A 20,201-nucleotide genomic window follows, 5' to 3' on the forward strand; every position below is an offset into this window, starting at 1 on the left:
ACACTCTACTTGCCTTCCCGTCAGGTCTTTATTCGTCCCTTCCTGCCAACAAGCAAGAGGCCCTGACCTTCCAAGACAAGATTGTCCCTCAAAATGATCCCAGCTTAGGCACTCCAAACTATTCCCCTTCACTATTGAAAGCCACAAAAATATTTCTCAAAGCAGTACTTCCCAATAGAATCTTAGCTTCCTGTGTTCAATGACTGCTGCATTCCTTTCTTCATTTTTTTCTTTTTTTTTAAAGTTTATATTAGTTTATTTACTTTATATCACATGGGTACCCACCCTCACTGTTCCCCCATTTCCCCACCTTCCCCTTTTCCCTTCCATAGAAAAGGGGAGCCCCCTCCCCCCGTAATTATCATCCCCCCCCCCCCCCTGTACATCAGGTCTGCACATATCTTCATCTCCTAAACTCCCTGAAAATGCTGCCGATGGGTGGTAGTCTCTTCCTCACCAGCCTTGTCATGCCCAGCATTTCAACGGGCATTTTTGTTTCTAACGTTGTCACTGAAATCATATCCAAAGTTGGTAATTAACTGACTTTTATTAAATTATTTTCAGTTCTGTTGATATTTAGACTCTTAGCATAAGCATCAGAGAGGAATCAAAGGTGACTGACATGACTACTATCCCCTTAAATCACTTGGATCTGTAAAACTAATTCTTCTTGCTCCTTCTTCAGTCTCTTTGAATATTAGTATTGATATTCTTTTTTTATGTCTTCCCATCATCTATAAAGAACTCATCTTTCTCTTGGCTTCCATCTGTACACAGATGATTTTACAACCACATTTCCAGCACTACCCTCCCATAGTATGAGATGTAGACACACCTATGTAACTTTTACACAATATCTTACTTCAACATCCTACTAGGCTGTCCATCTGTTCTAAACAACTCAATATGCTTACAAATATGCTTCTATCTCAGTAAAAGCTTCCATTACATTTATCCCATGTCATTTATGATTCCTTGCTCCTAAACTGAGCCAACTCAACATTAAGACAGGTATTCTCCCTCTAATTCCCTTTACATTTATCTACTTTGTAATTGCTGTCTGCTGCCCCCTCCCCACTTTTCAGCTGACCTTCTACAGTAACTCCACTAGCTGTAACTTTCTCTAATGTGTCTAATGTCTAATATAACTAGAGTACTTCAAAGCAGATCTGCAGGTTGTAGAGATGGCCCACAGATAAAGTACATGTCATGCAACTGTGAGGACTGCAGCTCAGATCCCTCAAGCCCACACACAAGCCAGGCAGGTGTGGCAGATCTACAATCCCACCATTTGGGAGGCAGAGGACACACACACACACACACACACACACACGATAACAAGCGTATACACATGTATGCTCCACACCCACTTAAAAGAAAATCAATGAAGAAAAACAAGAAGAAGAAGAACAATATCATCATCACCTGATCATTTTCCCTGCACTAAAACCTTTGATGGCTGCTGACTACAATTTTTAAAAAGTCCAAATATCCTGATACTATTCACAAAGTTGTCTATATAACTGTACCAAGTTAGCTTTTCAGTAGGCAAACCATTACCGCCCCCTCAAAAAATTATGTACTATGTCATTGGCTGATCATGTTACTACTTTGACAGTTTTCCAACTCAGCACTGAACATCTTAATATTCAATTTATACAGAGAAGGCATAAGATCTAAATTTGTTTCCTCCTGCTCTTCTGATGAAAACTCCTTGTAGTATTTTTTCAATGGATAACTAAAAAAGGTAACTGGTGAGAAAGATGAAGAACAGCAAGAAGAAAATTATCAGTGCTTAAAGTGCTATTCAAATCTATATAAATAGGGTTCTAGAGTAGTTACTGTGACAAACATGATAACATAGATAACCTGTCTGTCCCAGGGAAAATGATGCTAGCACAGCTTTCACATAAAAAAAAAAAAAAAAAAAAAAAAAAAGGAGATATTTCACAAAAAAAAAAAAAAAAAAAAAAAAAAAGCAGGGATATTTCACAATATTGATAGCTCAAAGAATAAAATACGGGAAGCTTATACAATTAAGAATATAAGTCACCAAAGCACAGACAATATGCTAAATCTGCATATGTCCTATGATGGCCAAGGAGAAAGCAATGACCGGCTATTTTCAGTAGTTTTTACAAAGAAATAAAAATACTTTAATTGCAGGGTGTCTTGTTTTACTCCACAGAACACAACATAAAGATTACCTTTACTACTTCTCCCACTTTCTTAAATATTTAAAACCAATCTGTGTTCTAAAATTTTTAATTACATTGTGTGCGTATACACATGTGTGTCACAGCTCCATCTGGAGACCCTTTTTCAGGAGTTGGTTCTCTCCTTGAGCATGGACCCTGGGGAGTGAATGCAGGTCATCATCCATGACAGCAAGCAACTCTACCCACTGAGCCATCTCTCTGTCCCCAACAAGAGTTTTCATAGGAATGTTACAGGTCACAGACGTATTAGGCTGATCTTGCATGACGTCAGCTTGCACAGTTACTTGCAGAGTTCTGCATTACTGTGCAAAAGGGGTGTCTCATAAGAAACTGTCCAGACAAGCAGAATAAATACTTTCATGAGAACCTAGTCTAGAATGTTCCCAAGAGCTCTTTTATACATGCATTTAAAGCATGAATAAGGAAAAAAAAAATCTTTGCTGCAAAAATAATGGCACTATTTAAACTTTACCAACTTAAGAAATTAATAAGAATGCTGGGCGTGATGGTGCACTCAGGGAGGCTGGGATTAAGAAATTAATAAGAATGCCATTAGAACTCAGACAACAGGCTAATGCAGCACATACATACTAGAAATCACTGCTCAGTAGTGAGAGCTGCCCCCAAGAGACTGGAAGTTCTGTAATAAAGAAAGGCGATTATAATACTCATAAGAGCTACAGCTATCAAAATGAGGACATTCTTCCTGGCATCCATAGACATTTCCTCCTCTATTAGGAAGGATTTGATCTGTTTCCATATTCCTACTTTGTGAGCCTTTAAAGATTATTATCAGATGGAGAAGATGTAAAAGAAAATCATCAAAGCAAATAAATGCTACAAGTAGGAAATTTTTGTTGTTGTTTTGCTAAAAACAGTGAAATAACTTCAAAAAGTCAAAGCAGAAGATAATTGAGGGACAACCACTATCTTTAGCAAGTTCAAAGTTGTCTTTGCTTTAAGAGAATCAGTAAGACTAGACAGGGGAAAAAAATTCACAAGTGGTAAAGAAGTGAGAGAGGGAGCTTTAACAATGTACCTTTACTCAAGACAAGAACCTCTTCACAATACCATATTACACTATGCTATATATACCTAAAGATGGGGGATTATGAAGGAAACAAAACTCAAGTTGGGAGGTCAGAATAACAACTTTTATAACAACTTATAACATTCAAATATTAGGAAAGAATGTTAATGTAGTTACACATTTCCTTAAGAAATCTTCATATCCCTGTGCCGTTTTCAAAGTCAACAAGTATTTCTTGTACTCCCAAGTCATCAAACTAATTTCCAATAAAAATGCTTTGCCAGATTTGTTGTTGTTGTTGTTGTTGTTGTTGTTGTTTTGGGGGGGGGATTTGTTATAATGTTGTACTTACCAGGGAAAGTACTATCATCTGGATAGATTGAGTCATTGATACTTCTCTTCAAGAGGTTGTAAATATTGGTTGCTGTCAAGTCTGTAAAAATAAAAGTCTAACTCAGTCATCTAACTCATTGGGTTCTAGAGTTAACATAATCTAGGCCTGTTTCAATTTCACTCTCAGAGAATCTGAAGGCCAGTATGTTGTATACAGAATACAGGTTGATCAAGAGTCTATTCAAGTGCTGATACAATAAATTTGAGCAAGCAGAGAAAATATTCAAGTCTCTCGATTTGTATATGCTAGTCAATAGCAAGAAATCAAAACTTCTTTCCAAAAAAACCATATACATTTCTTCCTCAAAATGTTTACTTAATCAAAACAAGAAAAATGAAATATAGAGACTAGTCAGGAACATCAAAAAGCAATGCAATCAATCACCTAAAATCTTTTAAAATTGGTCTTTTTTTTTTTTAATGTGAAATGTCTCCTCCATAGAATCTAAACTCGAGATCTGCAGAACTTATCGTTTCTTTCTGTATTTTCTTCAAGGTGGAACACCAGACATCCGTACTTTCTAAATGCGCACCTTTCCAGAAAGCGGAAATTCGATTACTGTGCAATCAGTAGATTCATACGGGTAAATACACAGTTTGCCAAGCACTTGGGACACTGGTATCCAATACCCACAATTTTATGTCTTTTTCATTAAAAGGATACTGTTCAGTTCTTACAATAAAAACTTCTTCAGAGAATTTCATCTTCCTGGGACCATTTAACCTAAACTCCTCCCCGCGGGATTTCATCCTAAACGCCAATCCCTTCGCCTCCCCGCGAGTCTTTCCCGCCGGTTCTCAGCCCAGAGCTTACGAGTCTGTTTTTCGGTGCTCTCCAGGGACGACGCCTCAGTCCCTGGCTCGATCTCCCCACCCGCCACCGACCGAAACTTTCCTTCCCTCCAGGTGACTAGCAGAAGGTACCGATCCATTTTCTTCGCGCTCAGACTCAGTTTTAGGGCTCAAAAGAGCCGCGCGCAACGCGCACTTCCGGTTTCCTGCCGCTTGGGTTGGCTGGAAAAAAAAAGTGTCCTAGGTCGGTTTTTTCACCAATTATTTTTGGTAATTAGTCTCTTAGTAGCCACACTCTTTGCTCCTTTCATAAGAAACGGCTACTGGAGGCCACCCGAGCGTGGCAGAGAAGCAGATGAGTGCTCCAGCCCTAGGAACCTTCGTGCTCGGTTGTCTGTGTTTCCCGCCGGACGGGTGGTGCTGGTGCCCTGGCTGGGCCATTGGAAAGTGAAGGACGCTGCAAGTCGAGAAGCATGTCCAGCTTCTCTAGGGCGCCCCAGGTGAGCTTGCGCGCTTCGGGCAGGAAGATGTGCTCATTACGTTGGCGAAAATGAAGAGCCGTGGTTCCCAGGGACTTAGTACAGAAGCTGAGCTTTCAGAGTAGCTGACACCCGAAGCCAAGAAGTGCGTTAGGAAATCACAAAACAGAGGGTTGTGAGTCTAGCCAGCACTTGATATCTTTGTTTTGGCACTCCTTTCTCTCTTCATCCTGCCCTTTTCGTGTCTTCTGACCGCTGGTGAGAGTCCTAGGAGAGAATTTCAGTTAGGTAATAGTTTGAATGGCATGGAGCAATGAAAGGCATCGAAAGATGTTAATTTTGGTTTAGTGCAATGGAGATTGGGGGGAGGGGAAGGGGTGGAGCCGTAGTATATTATAGTGTTTGTCTAGCATGCAGGAAGCCCTGGGTTCCATCCTCAGCGCCGCATAAACTTTGCATTATGGTGCATGCATATTATCCCAGCACTTGGGAGGTGGCGGCAGAAAGATCAGAAGTTCAAGGCCAACCTTCTCCGATACATAGTTAGCGACCTTAAAGTCAGCCTACTCTTCAGAAGAACAAAGGAATGGAAATCTGTTGAAGGGTTTTGAGCTAGAAGTCTTAGTCATTAAAAGGACCAGGCACCCAGGCTGCCAGGTGGATAATAGGCCGTCCACAGATGGGGATCTCTGAAGGACAAAAGGGAAAAGTCAGTTTGAATGCTGTTTTAGTATACCACGCGAGCTACTCATGCTCAAGTCAGGCTAAAACACTGAAGTCCTTCGAAACCGACAGTACTGAAAGATTGAATGTGGGTGAAAGAACAAACAAGAATTAAGGCTGTCGTATAGGGAACATTGAAAGTGAAGCAAATTTAAGGTAGAAAAGAAAGAATTAGTTTCTGATATTTTACACCAAGATGACTCCTAGCCTGCTGCCACTTGAAGTACAATTCCTTTAAATCTAGTTGTTACCTGCCTTTAATGAGGCTAACTCAAGACGCGAAAGTAAACATTTTAAAACTTTGACAGGAAATTGACATGGTGGCAGCATCCTTATTGTTTATCAAACTTTTTTAAAGTATTAGTCTGCGTGGGATGCGAGAAACTTGTCTTTTGCATATGCGTAAGCTATATAAAAAAGTTTAGGGTAACTAATATAGAACCCCAAGCTTATTTGTATTTTTCTAGTGTATAACCTCTATGTGTATGCATAATGAAAGCACCTGGTCAAGATCTTTCTGAAATAGAGATAATTTTCTTATTTTGGAGACACTGAAAACATTGATTTTTCTCAGATAAATACATCTGTTGAAGACAGGCCTGTAATACCAGATATTCTGGAGAATGAAGTGGGAGGGTTGTAAGTTCATGTCTTTAGTGGGTACAGACTGAGTTCAAGGCCAAGCAAAGTAACTTAATGAGACCCTGACTAAAACACATTAAAAGAGGGCTAGTGATGTATCTTCAGTGGTGGAATGCTTGCCTAGAATCTCAGTTGTCACAGACACATAGAGATGTTGAATTTCAGCTATACGTCTCTGAGTGCATAGTTGTCTTTAACTCTCCTAGATCTGAGTTTTTGAATTATCTTCAGTTGCCAATTAGCCACTCAACTTTCTGTGTAATATATGTAATACCTTAGTGCAGTGATGAGAAAAGACTGCAAAATGGGTAATGAAAACAAAATACACACACAAAAAAATGGTGATAGTTTGTTTTCCAAAGTAATTGTTGGCATTAATTATAGTATACTTATGATGGCAGGTAGTAATGTATTTATTTATTTCCATATTAACTAGAATTTTCTTTAACTTTTTCTTTATTTTCAAGCAATGGGCCACTTTTGCTCGAATGTGGTATCTCTTAGATGGTAAAATGCAACCCCCTGGCAAACTCGCAGCTATAGCATCACAAAAACTTCAAGGATTACATAAACCAGTGTACCATCCGCTCAGTAAGTATTGTCTTAGACCCATCAATAGTAGCCATGGTTTACACTGCAGAATAGAAACTTTGTGAAGTTTCACTGAACTGTGTTTAAGGGCTTCTTTCTCTGCATATATAAGGTTTCCATATTGTATTTCTTCTCTAAGATGTCATCGGGTGCTAAACTTAATTTGATAGAAACAGCATATGGTGATAAGCAGCTCAGTCTCCATGTGGGTTTCCTAGTAAGGAAAGAGCAGGGGCTGTCTCTGACATGGACTCTGTTGCCCACTCATTGCCAGACCACACAGGAAGAAGATGCAGGCAGTTCTAATGAGACTTGATAGGGTGGAGTCAGATGGTAGGAGAAGAGGGCTCCCCCATTCTGAGCAATAGGGGAGGGGAAGAGGGACAGAGAGTGGGATTGGGAGGAAACAAGGGAGGGGGTTACAATCGGGATGTAACGTAAAATATATATATATAAAATTTAAAAAAAAAAAAAAAGGAAAAAAGAAACACCATAAGGACCAGTTCTTTCAGCACAGCCCCCATTTAATGCTGTTACCAAACAGGAGATCACCAGTAGCCCTTACTTCCATTCCAGTAGTATCCTGATTTGCACTGTGACTTGAATTTCCTGTCTTACACATACCTTGTCTTATGAGTGGAGAGATTTTAACAATAGTCTTGACTATTTTCTAAAAAGCCCTCCCTAGAAAAATAGAGCTAGCTAGATATGGTAAGTTGCCTTTCACTCTTGAATTAATGATTTGCTTTTCATATGCCATTTCTTAAACAATAAGACTTTTTCATCTTAGAAGAGTGCTGCTTGTGGGCATTTTAGTTAAGACTGTTTTCTGAGGCATTTTCCTGTCACTTCCCAGTCTTCCTCTCATTAAAAAGTGAGGTGTTTGGATTTCTGCCTCAAAATGTAAGTGTGTGATATCACAGTGTCTGTGTCCTTTCGGAGGGTCTGGCTTAAAGCCTTCTCTACTTCTGTGCCTTGTGACCCTTCTTTGAGTCGCCACACCCTGCATAAGTATGCCCAATTTAAAAATTAGAAAGCAGCATTCCTGTGATCTAGTAGCTTTTCACAGTGACTGCCCGCTCTACTTTTTTGAACTGCTGTTCTCTATACTATCTTGCTCTTACATAGTTCCTGTACAGACTAGGCTTTCCAAACAACAGATTAAAAGGCAAAGTGGCATATGTCCTCTACAGGATGTATTAATGTGGCTCCTGAACCATATGCCCCTGAGCAGTTCTCTGAGGCCTGCTCCTTTCTCCTTGTTTGGCCTAAGAAGCATGTTTTGCTTGTGTCCCTTTCACACACTATTCTCTGTATGGCGTACTTCTTTGTGCCTTTTGTAGTTCTCACCAGTCATTTCTGTCCTGAACAAGGCCTTCTTTGAGCCTCCTGTCTAGTCATCCATTCACTTTTTGAATGTCTACTTTGCCATTTTTTAAATAAATTTACTTACTTACTTTAAGTCCCAGTAGGAACTTCTCCTCCTAGTCCTTCCCTCTCTCCTCCCCTCCCTGTTTATTCCCTCCTTTTATTCTTAGAGAAGGGGAGTTTCAGACCACCTTGGCAAATCAAGTAAGACTGGGCACATATTCTATTAAGGCTAAACAAGGCATCCCAGTTATGGTGAAGGGAACCAAGTACAGGCAACAGAGTCAGAGACAGCCCTTGCTTCTGCTGTCAGAGTTCAGCATTCATATGTCACTTGACATGAACACTGTGTATCTTTCTTCACTAAGTTTGAATTTAAAAAAAAAAAAAAAAAGGAATTCTAAGTACCTCTGATAGTGTTCCACAAATAGTTTGAATGTAAGAAATGTTTGACGGGTACTTTAAAGCGTAGCTTAACAACAACAACAACAAAAAAATACAAATGCAAAAACTACAACAGTAAGTAACCTTCAAAATGGCACTGTTTGCATTTGAGAGAGAAGAAATAGCACAAGAAATTGCTTTCTATAGCCACAGCTGGCAATGTGTGTCATGCAACTCAAATTCTAACAGTTAAGGGAATTTACAAATATGAATAATGAGATCACTGAATTTTAAAAAGACCTAGCAGCAGGTGTAATGAATGGCTATTTTCTTTAAAAAAAAAAAAAAAAAAAAAAAAAGGCCAACCAAAAACATGCATCTCCATAGAATTACAAATTTATACAATTTCTTGTAACCTGAGATGTTTTACCTGCCTCTGAGGAAATTTCCATTGCTCTTCTGTGTAGTTGTTTCCTGTTCATTTATTTGTTCCTTACAATAAATAGTGCACAGGCTCACTGAACAGGCTTTGTAGGGACAGCAGTGAGTAAAAACAACGGGGCAGATGGAAACGACAGTCTCCTAGTTTCCACCCCCTGGGTTAGCAGTAACCAGCCTCCTCAGTAAACTGTTTCCTTAAAAGGAAATCAACATTCCTTATATATTCCTTAGATGCTACCAATATGCCTTCTGCTGGACCAGCAGGAAAGCTGCCATGACTGCCTGTAGGCCATCCTTTCTGAAGAATAGAAAATAGCTTTTCTATGGCATTGGAAACAGAACTTTTTAAAGATTAAATTCCTGTTTGCCTCCTTGTGTTGAACAAATGTTAACTCCACATCAGCAAAGCTTCCCATGACCACAAGATGTCACTACAGTCAAAGTTCTAAACCCCAGCAGTTGATAAATGCATTGTCTTAAGATTTATCTCCAGCATTTAGTAGTTATTAACAAGGTGTTAAGGACTTATAATCACTGTACACATTTTTTGTAAAGGAATAGCAAATGGTCAGACTTCTAATAATGTCTATAAAGTTGACTATTAAAGTATCAGAATGTAACATAGGTAAATATTATTTGAACTGCTTGATTTGTCAGGACCTTTGCAAGATATTATGGGAAATGGACTTACCACTTATAAATGATTTTATTTTTCCTCTTCCCTCTCTCCTCTTCTGTCTCTCTCTAATCTGTGTATATGTGTTTGTATGTTTTACTAGGGTCTCAGGCATGCTGGCTAGCACTGTACATCCAAGATCTGACTTTTATGGGAGATTTAGGTCAAGGAGGAGATGGCAGGGACTTACCAGCATAGTATGCCAGTCCTCACCGTCTGAGTTTATGATAACACGATGACAACCTATGGCTCAACACAGACTCAGATGTCAGAAATCATGTTCCTGTGAGTTTTTTCATATTTGACCTTAGAAAATTGGAAGTAAACATACAGAGGCCACTGTCAATTTTTATTGTTTATTACTTTTTTCACAGTTTACTTATTGTATATTCCTATTGAAGCCCCCCACTTCTTCCCTGTGTCCTCATGACATCTTCCCCTAGTCTACTGAAAGGGGGAGTTCTCCTCTGCCATCTGACCCTAGCTCATCAAGTTTCATGAGGACTGCCGGGATCCTCTTCCTCTGTGGCCTGGAAGGCCACATCACCAGAGGCGAGTGATCAAGGAGCAGGCAACCAAGTTCATGACAGAGGCAGGCCCTGCTCTCCTCACTTGAGGATCCACATGGAGACTGAGCTACCAATTGGCTACATCTGAGCAGGGGGTCTAGCTCCTCTCCATGCATGGTCCTTGGTTGCTACATCAGTCTCTGCAGGATCCCCTGAGCTCAGATCCTTTAGCTTTGTTGGTATCCTTATGGGGCTCCTGTCCCCTCTGTGTCCCTTTATCCCTACCTCCCTCTTCTTCCATAAGACTCCCTTTGAACAGCAATTTTTGAATATTTCTCATACAAGATCTTAACAGTGTATAAAAGTTGTACTGCATTGGTTGAAGGAAAGAGTTAGGCCTTAGCCCCTTGGCTGTAAGTCACCATCAAAGGAGTTTAAGACTCTTAGGTTTGGCTTAAAAATCAGTATCTTAAAATAGGGCTTAAGAGGAGAGGGGTAAAACAAGCTACAGACTGAAGGGAAATATTTGCAAACTACACAGTTAACAAAGGACTTGAACCTAGACTATATAAAGAACTTCTGAAAGAACACTAGAAAAAACATGACCTACTTAGAAAATAAAGAGGGTACATGACCAGATGGCTGGCACACAAAAATTTACTATAAGCCAGTAGGGGAAATGCAAATTAAAACTACAATAAGTTAAAAAACGTGACAATGAGTGAAAAACTGGAGAAGTGTGTTACTCATCTCTTATTGGTGGAAGCATTAAGTGATACAATCTAAAAAACTAATGTAGAAATTCTGATTTATTTACATTCGCTATATGGATAGAAACTGTACGTATTTTTATTCAAACATTTAAAAATCAGGCCAGTGAGTGAGTAAAAAATGCTTGCTGCACAAGTCTGGTGACTTCAGTTCAATCCCTAGGCCCCTCAAGAAGGTGGAAGGAGGCGCCATCTCAGGAGGGTTTCCTCTCACCCTATGTGAGCTTTGTGGCACACATGCACCTGGATTCACACACACAAAGTAACAACTTTTAACAAGATTTTAATGAAGATATTTCTATTTCCTTTAGAAATTAGACAAAAGCAATGATACTATAAGCAGGACTTTAGCCTTCAATGCAGTGGTTACTTTTCTGTTATCCTATCATTCACTTTGACACAAGTATTTAGTTATGGATCCATTTTATTGTGAAGTAGTGGGAAAGTGACGTAAAGATTTTACATTACTTACTAGAGAAAATAATCTGAATCTTAGATGTAAAGGATTTGTTTTCATCTTATTTGTTGTGTTTTAACTAATACTCAGAGGGCCTTGTTGACTTTTGTAAAATTTTTAAGTGACTCTGGATGTTTTGTGCATATTTAAAGCTTTTTTAAAAAACTTCAGGTTTAGTGAAAAGTAAAAGATAGAATTTTTTCATCAAGTAGGTATTACAGCTGAGCTGGACTCTGTAGCTCTGTGTGAACATGGGCAAATCACCTACCCTTGGAAGGCCTCAGCTGCTGCAGCTGTGAAGTGTCTGAAGCTGGCTCACTTCAGCATTCAGAAGCATTCTCTGGCATTTTCACACCCTCCTTAGTGGGCCTCCTGGTTCCCTGTCCAACTGCTTCAGTGGCCACCATGTTACTTTCAGGAGCTCAGACTTTCCCATCAGCTGAAGGCTTTCTAGTTCCTCCTTCCTCCTTTTACTCCTTTTACACTGGGGATGAAAATCCACTCGCCTTAGCACCTTTTTTCACCCTTAAATCCTAAAATATGAACCTGTCTGAAAATTTTGTGTTCAGATTCATTCTTTGCATAGAAATTCTTCATATGATTTTTGGAGTTTATAGTAGCATACTAATTTATTCTTACTATTTTTAGTGACATTTTAAAATATGGTCCTAGAATCTTTTAAAGTTTTTTTTTTCTACTAGTAGAGTAGTGATTTAATGTTCCAGATTAGCTAATGACATCATGAACCATGGTTCATGTTGAAACTTACATGTTGACATTTCAATTACTTTTTTAGATGGGCACAGGTGTAAAGGTGTTTTTCAAGAGGAAATTGTTACGGGACATGTGTTTTGGTTTTCAGGTCATCTGTCCTCTCCAATATGTTTCCAGTCTTTACTGAAAGTGTCATTTTAGATTTACCTAGTTAAACATGGTTGGAAAACTCCGTGTGGCAGTATTAAGCAGAAAGCCGTGCTGCTCTATTGTTCTCTAAAATGGAAAAGAATAATAATCAATTGTAATGTCTCACATTTGTTTCTGATTTGCCTATTGGCAAACCATACTTTGTGCTTTTATGTACATATTGTTTTCATATTCTTTGCTATTTGTAAAGGAAAACATGTATCTTCTACTTAAAGGTAAATGTGGTAAACCGTTTAAATGTAAACATTGTAGCAGAATTACTTCTCAGTGGAGGAGTAAGGGGAATAATAATAGTGTGCCTCTAAAGAATGTGTTGTCATTATTGTCATCTTTTACATTTTTCTTTTACCTTCTAGTGTTGAGATTTTCCAAGCGGCCAGCCAACTCTTTCTGTGCTTACGTGGTATATCAAATGAAACAAATATGTTCAAGGACTGTGATTTTTGCGCTGTGATTTTTATTTTTGAATGTGTTGTTAGCACTTTGGTAACTAAATAATCAAGCCATTTTTTTCTTAAGGCTTTGATGTTTTCACATAGTCTCTGCCTTATTTCTTTTTAAATCTAGGTGACTGTGGAGACCATGTTGTCATAATAAACACAAGACATATTGCATTTTCGGGAAACAAGTGGGAACAAAAAATGTACTCCTCTCATACTGGGTAAGAGAACACCATTGCCAAGGAACACAGTTTAGATGTTTGACTTCAGTTGTACTATTGCCCTTATTTTAGGATAAAATAGGATAGTTTGAAAAATTGGCATCTAAGAAAATACTGATTTAACTAATGTTGCGTGTATAACTTAGTGAACAAAAGCAGACTCCCACCAGTCCACAGCTGGTCTTTCTCCTTCCTATAATTCATCCCACTGGCTGAACATTGAAGTCTCACGTGGTGGTTAAACAATGATTGATTCCTCTTCTTTACTTCCCATTTTGTCTGTCACCATCTCTCTTCAGTAATGTACTTACCCAGGTGTACTGAGGGTTTTTGAGGACAGTGGACTCTTGCCTCTATCTTTCTTGTTAGGCTATCTTTTACTGTAAAATATATTTTCTTCAAGGCCGTATCAACATTGTGGTTTATAATGTTTACTCTCAGCCAAAACTCCTGAGTTTTTTTCACACGTGATTCTGTTAAATGTAGTCTCTTCCTTTATATATGTTTTAGTTGTGTAAATCCAATGGCAAGAGATTAATTCTGCTCCATTTTAGATTTTATCTCCACTATTTTATTTTTAGATCCTGATTTTGTAATCTATATAAAGTTAATCCATAGTTTCAGACAAGATTTTCATAAGCCTCCCTCTGTCCTATCATCCAAGTTATGGTTACAAATGTTGATTTTTCACTTTTTTTTTTTTTTTTTAATTTTTATGTGCATGAATGTCTTGCCTCATGAGCACAACGCACAGGAGGCCAGAAGAGGGCAGTAGAACCCCTGAAACTGTGGAAACACAGTTGTGAGCTGTCCTGTGGGAGAAGGAACCATCCTGGGTCCACTGTAAAAGCATCTGGTGCTCATGGCGCTGAGCCATGTCTCCAGCCTGTTCACCCTTGATCAAGACCGTTCTTTCCTTTCTCACCACACCTTCACCTCTGTTATCATAGTCTGTTCTTTCCTGTCTTGCTCTAATGCATCTTAAATGCTTCAGATAATTTTATTTTCTAAAGCCAGATTTTGTCCAGTTTTTCCCTTAAAGTATGTTCTGGAACTCTTGGTACAATTTCACAAAAATAAACCCCATACACCTCTAGTAACTTCTGCTTCTGCCAAATCTGTAAACTAAGTTCTAAAAACATGAAATCATTGGGACAGAAATGAGAAAAGTCTTGAGAGCATAACTGCAAATGCCTCAAGGCAAGTGCTTAACCACAAAGCTGTGTCAGTCACTGCAGCCTGGCTGTCGTGTTGCTGCAGTGAAGGGCAAAAGCAGCTCCCAGCACAGCCCCAGCAGCATGGTGAGCCCACGCTGCGACATCCAGAGCGTCGTCAGCACAGGTGCTTCTGCTGCTTCACGCATGCTGCTTTTTAGTGTGCGTGCTGTGACTTCTTACCTTTATGCCCCTGCGTAGGTTTTTCCTCCGACAAAAGGTACCATTTCACATTGTTTCTGCTTTATCCATTATCACCAGCCTGTCTTCAAGTCCTGGAATGCCTTCCCTATGTTCCTGTTGCCCAGGGGAGGATTATTTTTTGTTCCTTTCTGTTTGTTTTTCACTATTCCTTGTCTACACTGCTTCCTTATGCTCTTAAATACTGTATCACAATTATGTATTCAGAATTTTGCTTTTTGGTCATAAAATTTTAATTTTAAAAAGTTTTAAAAAAAGGGTTAAAATTCACTTATGATTCATGACTTGCCATTTTAGGATGTCTATAAGTTTATATCTTTTTTCACCTAGTCTAAGATTTTCAGAGCTTTTTTAAAAATTATTTTAGTCATTATATAGCATTTTATGGACATTTGACTATTTTATTTGCTTAATAGTGAAGTTTCTGCTCTTTCCTATCACCCTCGTTTGAGGAGAGCATTATTGATTTATTTGGGGTTCTCTGAAATAGACTTTGATGAAGCCCAGGCCTGTCTTGAGCTCATTATGTGCCTGCATCTCACCCTGGCCTCCTGCTCTTCCTGCCTCTGCCCACATATAGTCTAGAGTATGCTGCACACCCAGCTTCCTAATCATGTCTGTGAGCTTTTCATCTGTTAGGAAAACTAGTCTGCTGTGATTTTTTTATGAACTTTATGATGTTCTCTGCTGTTAATTAATTTTTATATAATCTGGCTTTCCCATCAAATTTACTATGATTTATTGTTTCAGAAAGTCCTTTCTCAACAAATAATTTATGAACATTGAGTTCTTTTTTTTTTTCAGTGTACCTTATCTAAATAAAATGTATTGGCGTTACCGATCAAAAGTTATGTCATCACTCTCATCAGGACAGCGTCCTATCTTATTTACCTTTGCCTCTCTAATATGCAGCAAAGCAGAAGCTTAGAAAATGTATATTGAATTAATTTATATGAGACGCTTGTGGCTGTCATATCACTCAGCTTTCACTTGTGGGAACCAATTGTGTATTGCATTACTCAAGTTATTGCCTGCTTGGGATTTGCATTAGCTTTCCAGGTCCCTCAGGAGAAGGTCCAATGTCCTAAAATATAGCATAAGTAGTATTATGCTTTAGAATATGCCAGCCCAGTGGTAAAAATAGAAAGATAATCTTCAGCATGGAAATTGTAAATTACTTTTCCATGAAAGGAAAGACTATAGGAGTAGATGTCTAGACAGGTGTTTCTTTTTCCAAAACCGAAATTCCATGAAGCAAATAAGTCATATCAGATTGTAAGTAGCCCATCTGTCTCAGTAAATGTTTAATTTGTTTTTGCTTGTTTATTTTTCAGTCAAATTTTTAATATGTAGTTTCCTCAATCATCAGAAAATATTTTCAGAATTTTTTGAAGGTTACTTAAATTTGGGTAATCCTAAATTTTTCTTTTAGAATCCACTAGCTGTCCTCTTTGGTTTTGGTTCTCTTTTTTTTCTTTTTGTAAAAACTATTTAATTTTTCTTCTTTTATTTAAGGTAATAAGCCTTTGAATCTATGTATTATTGTCAGTTTCTTGTACTTTTACAAAGGTAGTTTTCTCCTTTGGTGCATAGACTTTTGTAAAATTGGATGGGCCAGATAACAGTTTCTATTAGACTGACCCACATATAGCCGTAAAACCAGTGTCTCACTGTTACACTGAGACCCCCTGACAGAATCTGGTTTCTTGGTTTGGATCTGGCTACCACACTGACTCCGGGGTGCCTATTTAAGTCTGATATTTGATCTTAGCACCAGGAAATATGGAATTTATTACCTGGAACCAACACATAATTCCTAGTGATTTTTCACTGACTTTTAAAATAGGATTGTTACCTGAATAATGAGCTGGACAGACTGTAGGTACTCACCTAGCAGTACTTAGGAAGTGGAGGATGGAAGATCTGGAGTTGAGCATCATCCTCAGTTATGTGAGGAGATAGGGGCCAGCCTGAGCCACAAGACCAGGTCACAGGATAAGAAGAGAGAATGAACTTAACTTTAAGACCAAGTGTTCTGCCACCATACTCCCCAGTTTTCTTACCTAGTTGTGCAGTTAGTCTAACTGGGTAGGGAACATAAATTGTTCTGGCTCATTGTTCTTCCTTTTTTTTTAATATAAAGTTGGTGATCTAGGTAGATTGAATGGGTCAGAAAATAAATGAGTGAATGAATGACAAAATAATTATGCCAAGACAATTATCTGAGATGAGATGACTATGAAACAGTCGTAGCCATTTAAGAGAATTTCAAACAACATAGCTTACATATTCTTATTTGTGTGTGAAAGTGGGCATGTACACATGCCACAGCATATATGGAGGTCAGGGGACAACCTCAGGTGTTACTCTTGGTTTGTGCAGGGTTTCTTGTTTTTCTACTGTGTGTGCCACACTTGCTGGCTGTGAGCTTTGGGGCATTCTTCTCTGTGTACCTCCTGTCTCCCTGAAGGGGCACTGAGACTATAGAAGGCTGCTCTGCATCTGGCTTTATATGGCTTCTGGAGGCTCAAGCTCAGCTGCTTTCTTGAACAACAGCACCTTACTTACAGAATCACTGCCTCAGCCTCCTTACTCTTTTGCTTTATTGTTTGCTGTTTCTTTTTTAAGGAAAGAAATCCTGGAGCTGGAGAGACAAAACACACGGAGTCTTATGGAAGAAGGGGGATATAAAAGGACCCAGAGGGGACAGAAACCACATAAGGAGACCAACAAAGCTTAAAATAAAAAAATAAAAAAAACAGGGCCAAGGGATACTGCAGAGACTGATGGATCAACCAAAGACCATTCATAGAGAGGACCTAGACCTAGATCCCCTGCTCAGATGTAGCCCATAGACAGCTCAGTCTCCAGGTGTGTTCCCTAGTAAGAGGAGAAGAGACAGACTCTGTCATGAACTCAGTTGCCTGCACTTTGATCACTTCTCCCTGGTGGGGTGACCTAGCCAGCCCACAGAGGAAGAGGATCGACGCAGTCTTCATGGGACCTGACAGCCTAGGGTCAGATTGTAAGGGAGGAGGACCTCCTTATCTGTGGAGTAGGGAAGAAGGAAAGGGAAGGAAGTGGGTAGGAGGGTAGAACTGGGAGAAGATAAGGAAAGGGGCTGTAACTGGGATACAAAGTGAATAAATTGTAAATAGCAATAATAATGAAAAAGAAAAAAAAAAAAAGAACACTGGTTGCTCTTCCAGAGGATCTGGGTTCAATTTTAGCACTTACGTGACAACTCAAACCATCTATAACTCCAGCTTCAGGGCACCTGATAGCTTCTCTGGCCTCCGAAGGCAACAGGCACAAATAGACAAATATACCCATACATTCCAAACTAATAAATAATAATGATAACGTTTTAAAAAAAGAAAAACTTCCTGAGGCTGGAGAAATATTTCAGTTAAAAGCACTTACCTGCTCTTGCAGAATTTTTCAGTACCTGCATAGCAGCTGACAGCTTCCTCTCAAGCCAGTTCCAGGGAATCTTAGGGTTTCTTCTAGCTTCTGCAGGTTCTGACACACACATGGTACATGTAAATAGACATAAGAATAATCAATCTTTAAAGAAAGATATCCTTTTTATTGTTACTTTCATTCATTTTATGTTTGTGCACACAGTGTGTACATGTCTGTGTGTGTGTGAGAGCGTGTGAGCATGAGCGATGCGTGCATGCATGCGTGGATGTGCTGATACGGAGGTCAGAGGACAACTTGAAGGAGTGGATTCTGCTTTATGGGTCAACAGGAACAAACTCAGGTTGTCACGCTTACACGCAAGTATCTTTAACCACTGGTCCCATTACTATTTAATTTTTAAGAACTAATAAACATAGTTTGCAGAAGCAAAATATAAAATTTGTTAGAATCATTTTGTTATTATGAAAGAATGATCAGCTTAAGGACATGTTTTGTCTTTTAACAGCTACCCAGGTGGTTTTAGACAACTAACAGCTGCGAAACTTCACCTGAAGGACCCAGTGGCAGTAAGCATGTTGGTTCTATTTATTATCTGGGCAAGACTGACTCTGTTTTTGCTTCATCCCTTCTAATGTAGACCCCAAAGTTTGGGGATTTGGTGGGGGGTTTTTGTTTTTGATTTTTTGAGTGTTTGTTTTGTCTTGTTATTTGATTGGTTTTGGGGTTTTGTTTTGTTTTGTTTTGTTTTTTCAAGACAGGGTTTCTCTTTGTAGCTCTGGCTATCCTGGAACTCACTCTGTAGACCAAGCTGACCTCAAACTCATAGAGCTCTGTCTGCCTCTGCCTCCTGAGTGCTGGGATTAAAGCATATGCCACCACTGCCCAGCTGCACAGAGTTTTATTAATGTCATGTTATCATTCAACTTCATTTTCTAATTATTAACATTAGTTATATCAACTCAAAGAATTTAAATACCTTTTTGTTTTTGGCACATCAGTCTGTAACTCTGCAATTTTAAGGAACTCTGAATTTTAAGGAACAGTTAATAAACATTATTAATTAAATAGCTATGTATTTAGTATTATTGAAATATATGATAATAAACACTATTATTGATATTATTAGGAGTACAGGTCTTCACAATTGATAGCTTCTGGATGGGGACCATGGAGAAGGACTATCTTTAAGGAACTGGCCACTGGGAGTTTGGTCATTCTCCAATGAGCATATGGGCAACACAAACTGGACTTGATTTTTTTTTTTTTTTTTTTTTTTTTTTTTTTTTTTTTTTTTTTTTGGAGGAGGGTGGGAGGGTAGACCTGGGAGCAATTGGAAGCAAGTATGATTAGGGTTCATTTTATGACATTCCCAAATAATCAATAAAAATATGTTGGGGAAATAATAAGTATTATTATTAATGTTTATTTTCATTTGAATGATATGCTTAGCAAAGCTCTAATCCACATGTTTGGCCCACTTCTACTAAAAATAAAGTCTCTTTTTTTATTTTTTACAACTTAATTTTCCTTCTTGGCTGTTAGTAAACCTGGCCTTTAAACTATACTCATAGAAGAAATAGCCATTTACCCTTTGGTGACTATTAGCTATTTTTTAATGCACTTATGAGTGAACAAAGTATTGCTCCAAAAATAATCTCTTATTTTCTTTTTTATTTTGCTTCTCTAGTGTTCTTTTATTATTAGTGGTGGTGGTGGTGGTGTTATCTACAATTTATTCACTTTGTATCCCAGCTATAGCCCCTCCCTCATCTCCCAGTCCCATCCTTCCTCTCATGCCCCTTCCCTAGTCCACTGATAGAGGAGGTCCTCCTCTCCTACTATCTGACCCTACCCTATAAGTTCTTATCAGGACTGTCTGGATCCTGTTTTTTGTGGCCTAGTAAGGCCACCTTGCCAGGGGGACTAGCAGGCAACAGATTCATGCCAGAGACTACCCCTGCTCCCCTTTCTAGGGAACCCCCTGAGCTGCCCATGGGCTACTTCTGAGTAAGGGGTCTAGGCCCTCTCCATGCATGGTCCTTGATTGATTCATCAGTCTCTGCAGAGCCCTCTGAACACAGATTTTTTTTTTTTTTTTTTTTTTGGCTGTGTTGGTCTCCTTGTGGAGTGCCTGTCCCCTTCAGACCTTTCTATCTCTCCCTTCTTTCATAAGATTTCCTGCACTCTGCCCAAAGTGTGGCTATGAGTCTCAGCAGCTGCTTCAATACCCTGCTGGGTAAAAAAGTTGGAGGGCAGATAGATAGATAGATAGATAGATAGATAGATAGATAGATAGATAGA

At 38.9% G+C, this 20,201-nt stretch overlaps 2 protein-coding genes across 2 annotated transcripts in view; one reads left to right on the top strand and one right to left on the bottom strand.

The window, feature by feature from the left end:
• Positions 1 to 4,612, bottom strand: part of Mtbp (MDM2 binding protein) — a 65,179-nt gene extending 60,567 nt beyond the window's left edge. Inside the window, exons 1-2 of the mRNA XM_055626483.1 lie at positions 4,457 to 4,612; positions 3,602 to 3,682 (exon numbers count right to left, since the gene is read on the bottom strand). Coding sequence (XP_055482458.1) covers positions 3,602 to 3,682; positions 4,457 to 4,574 — 199 coding nt within the window. The 5' untranslated portion in view covers positions 4,575 to 4,612. The remainder of the gene's footprint in view (positions 1 to 3,601; positions 3,683 to 4,456) is intronic.
• Positions 4,613 to 4,705: 93 nt separating this feature from the next.
• The window catches only part of Mrpl13 (mitochondrial ribosomal protein L13), a 22,625-nt gene continuing 7,129 nt past the window's right edge, over positions 4,706 to 20,201 (top strand). The window contains exons 1-4 of the mRNA XM_055626243.1: positions 4,706 to 4,934; positions 6,746 to 6,869; positions 12,966 to 13,059; positions 18,406 to 18,466. Of these exons, the coding sequence (XP_055482218.1) occupies positions 4,908 to 4,934; positions 6,746 to 6,869; positions 12,966 to 13,059; positions 18,406 to 18,466 (306 nt within the window). The 5' untranslated portion in view covers positions 4,706 to 4,907. The remainder of the gene's footprint in view (positions 4,935 to 6,745; positions 6,870 to 12,965; positions 13,060 to 18,405; positions 18,467 to 20,201) is intronic.

Source organism: Psammomys obesus, unplaced genomic scaffold (assembly GCF_907164565.1).
Source record: "Psammomys obesus unplaced genomic scaffold, mPsaObe1.curated_primary_1811, whole genome shotgun sequence".
Classification (NCBI taxonomy): Eukaryota; Metazoa; Chordata; class Mammalia; order Rodentia; family Muridae; genus Psammomys; species Psammomys obesus.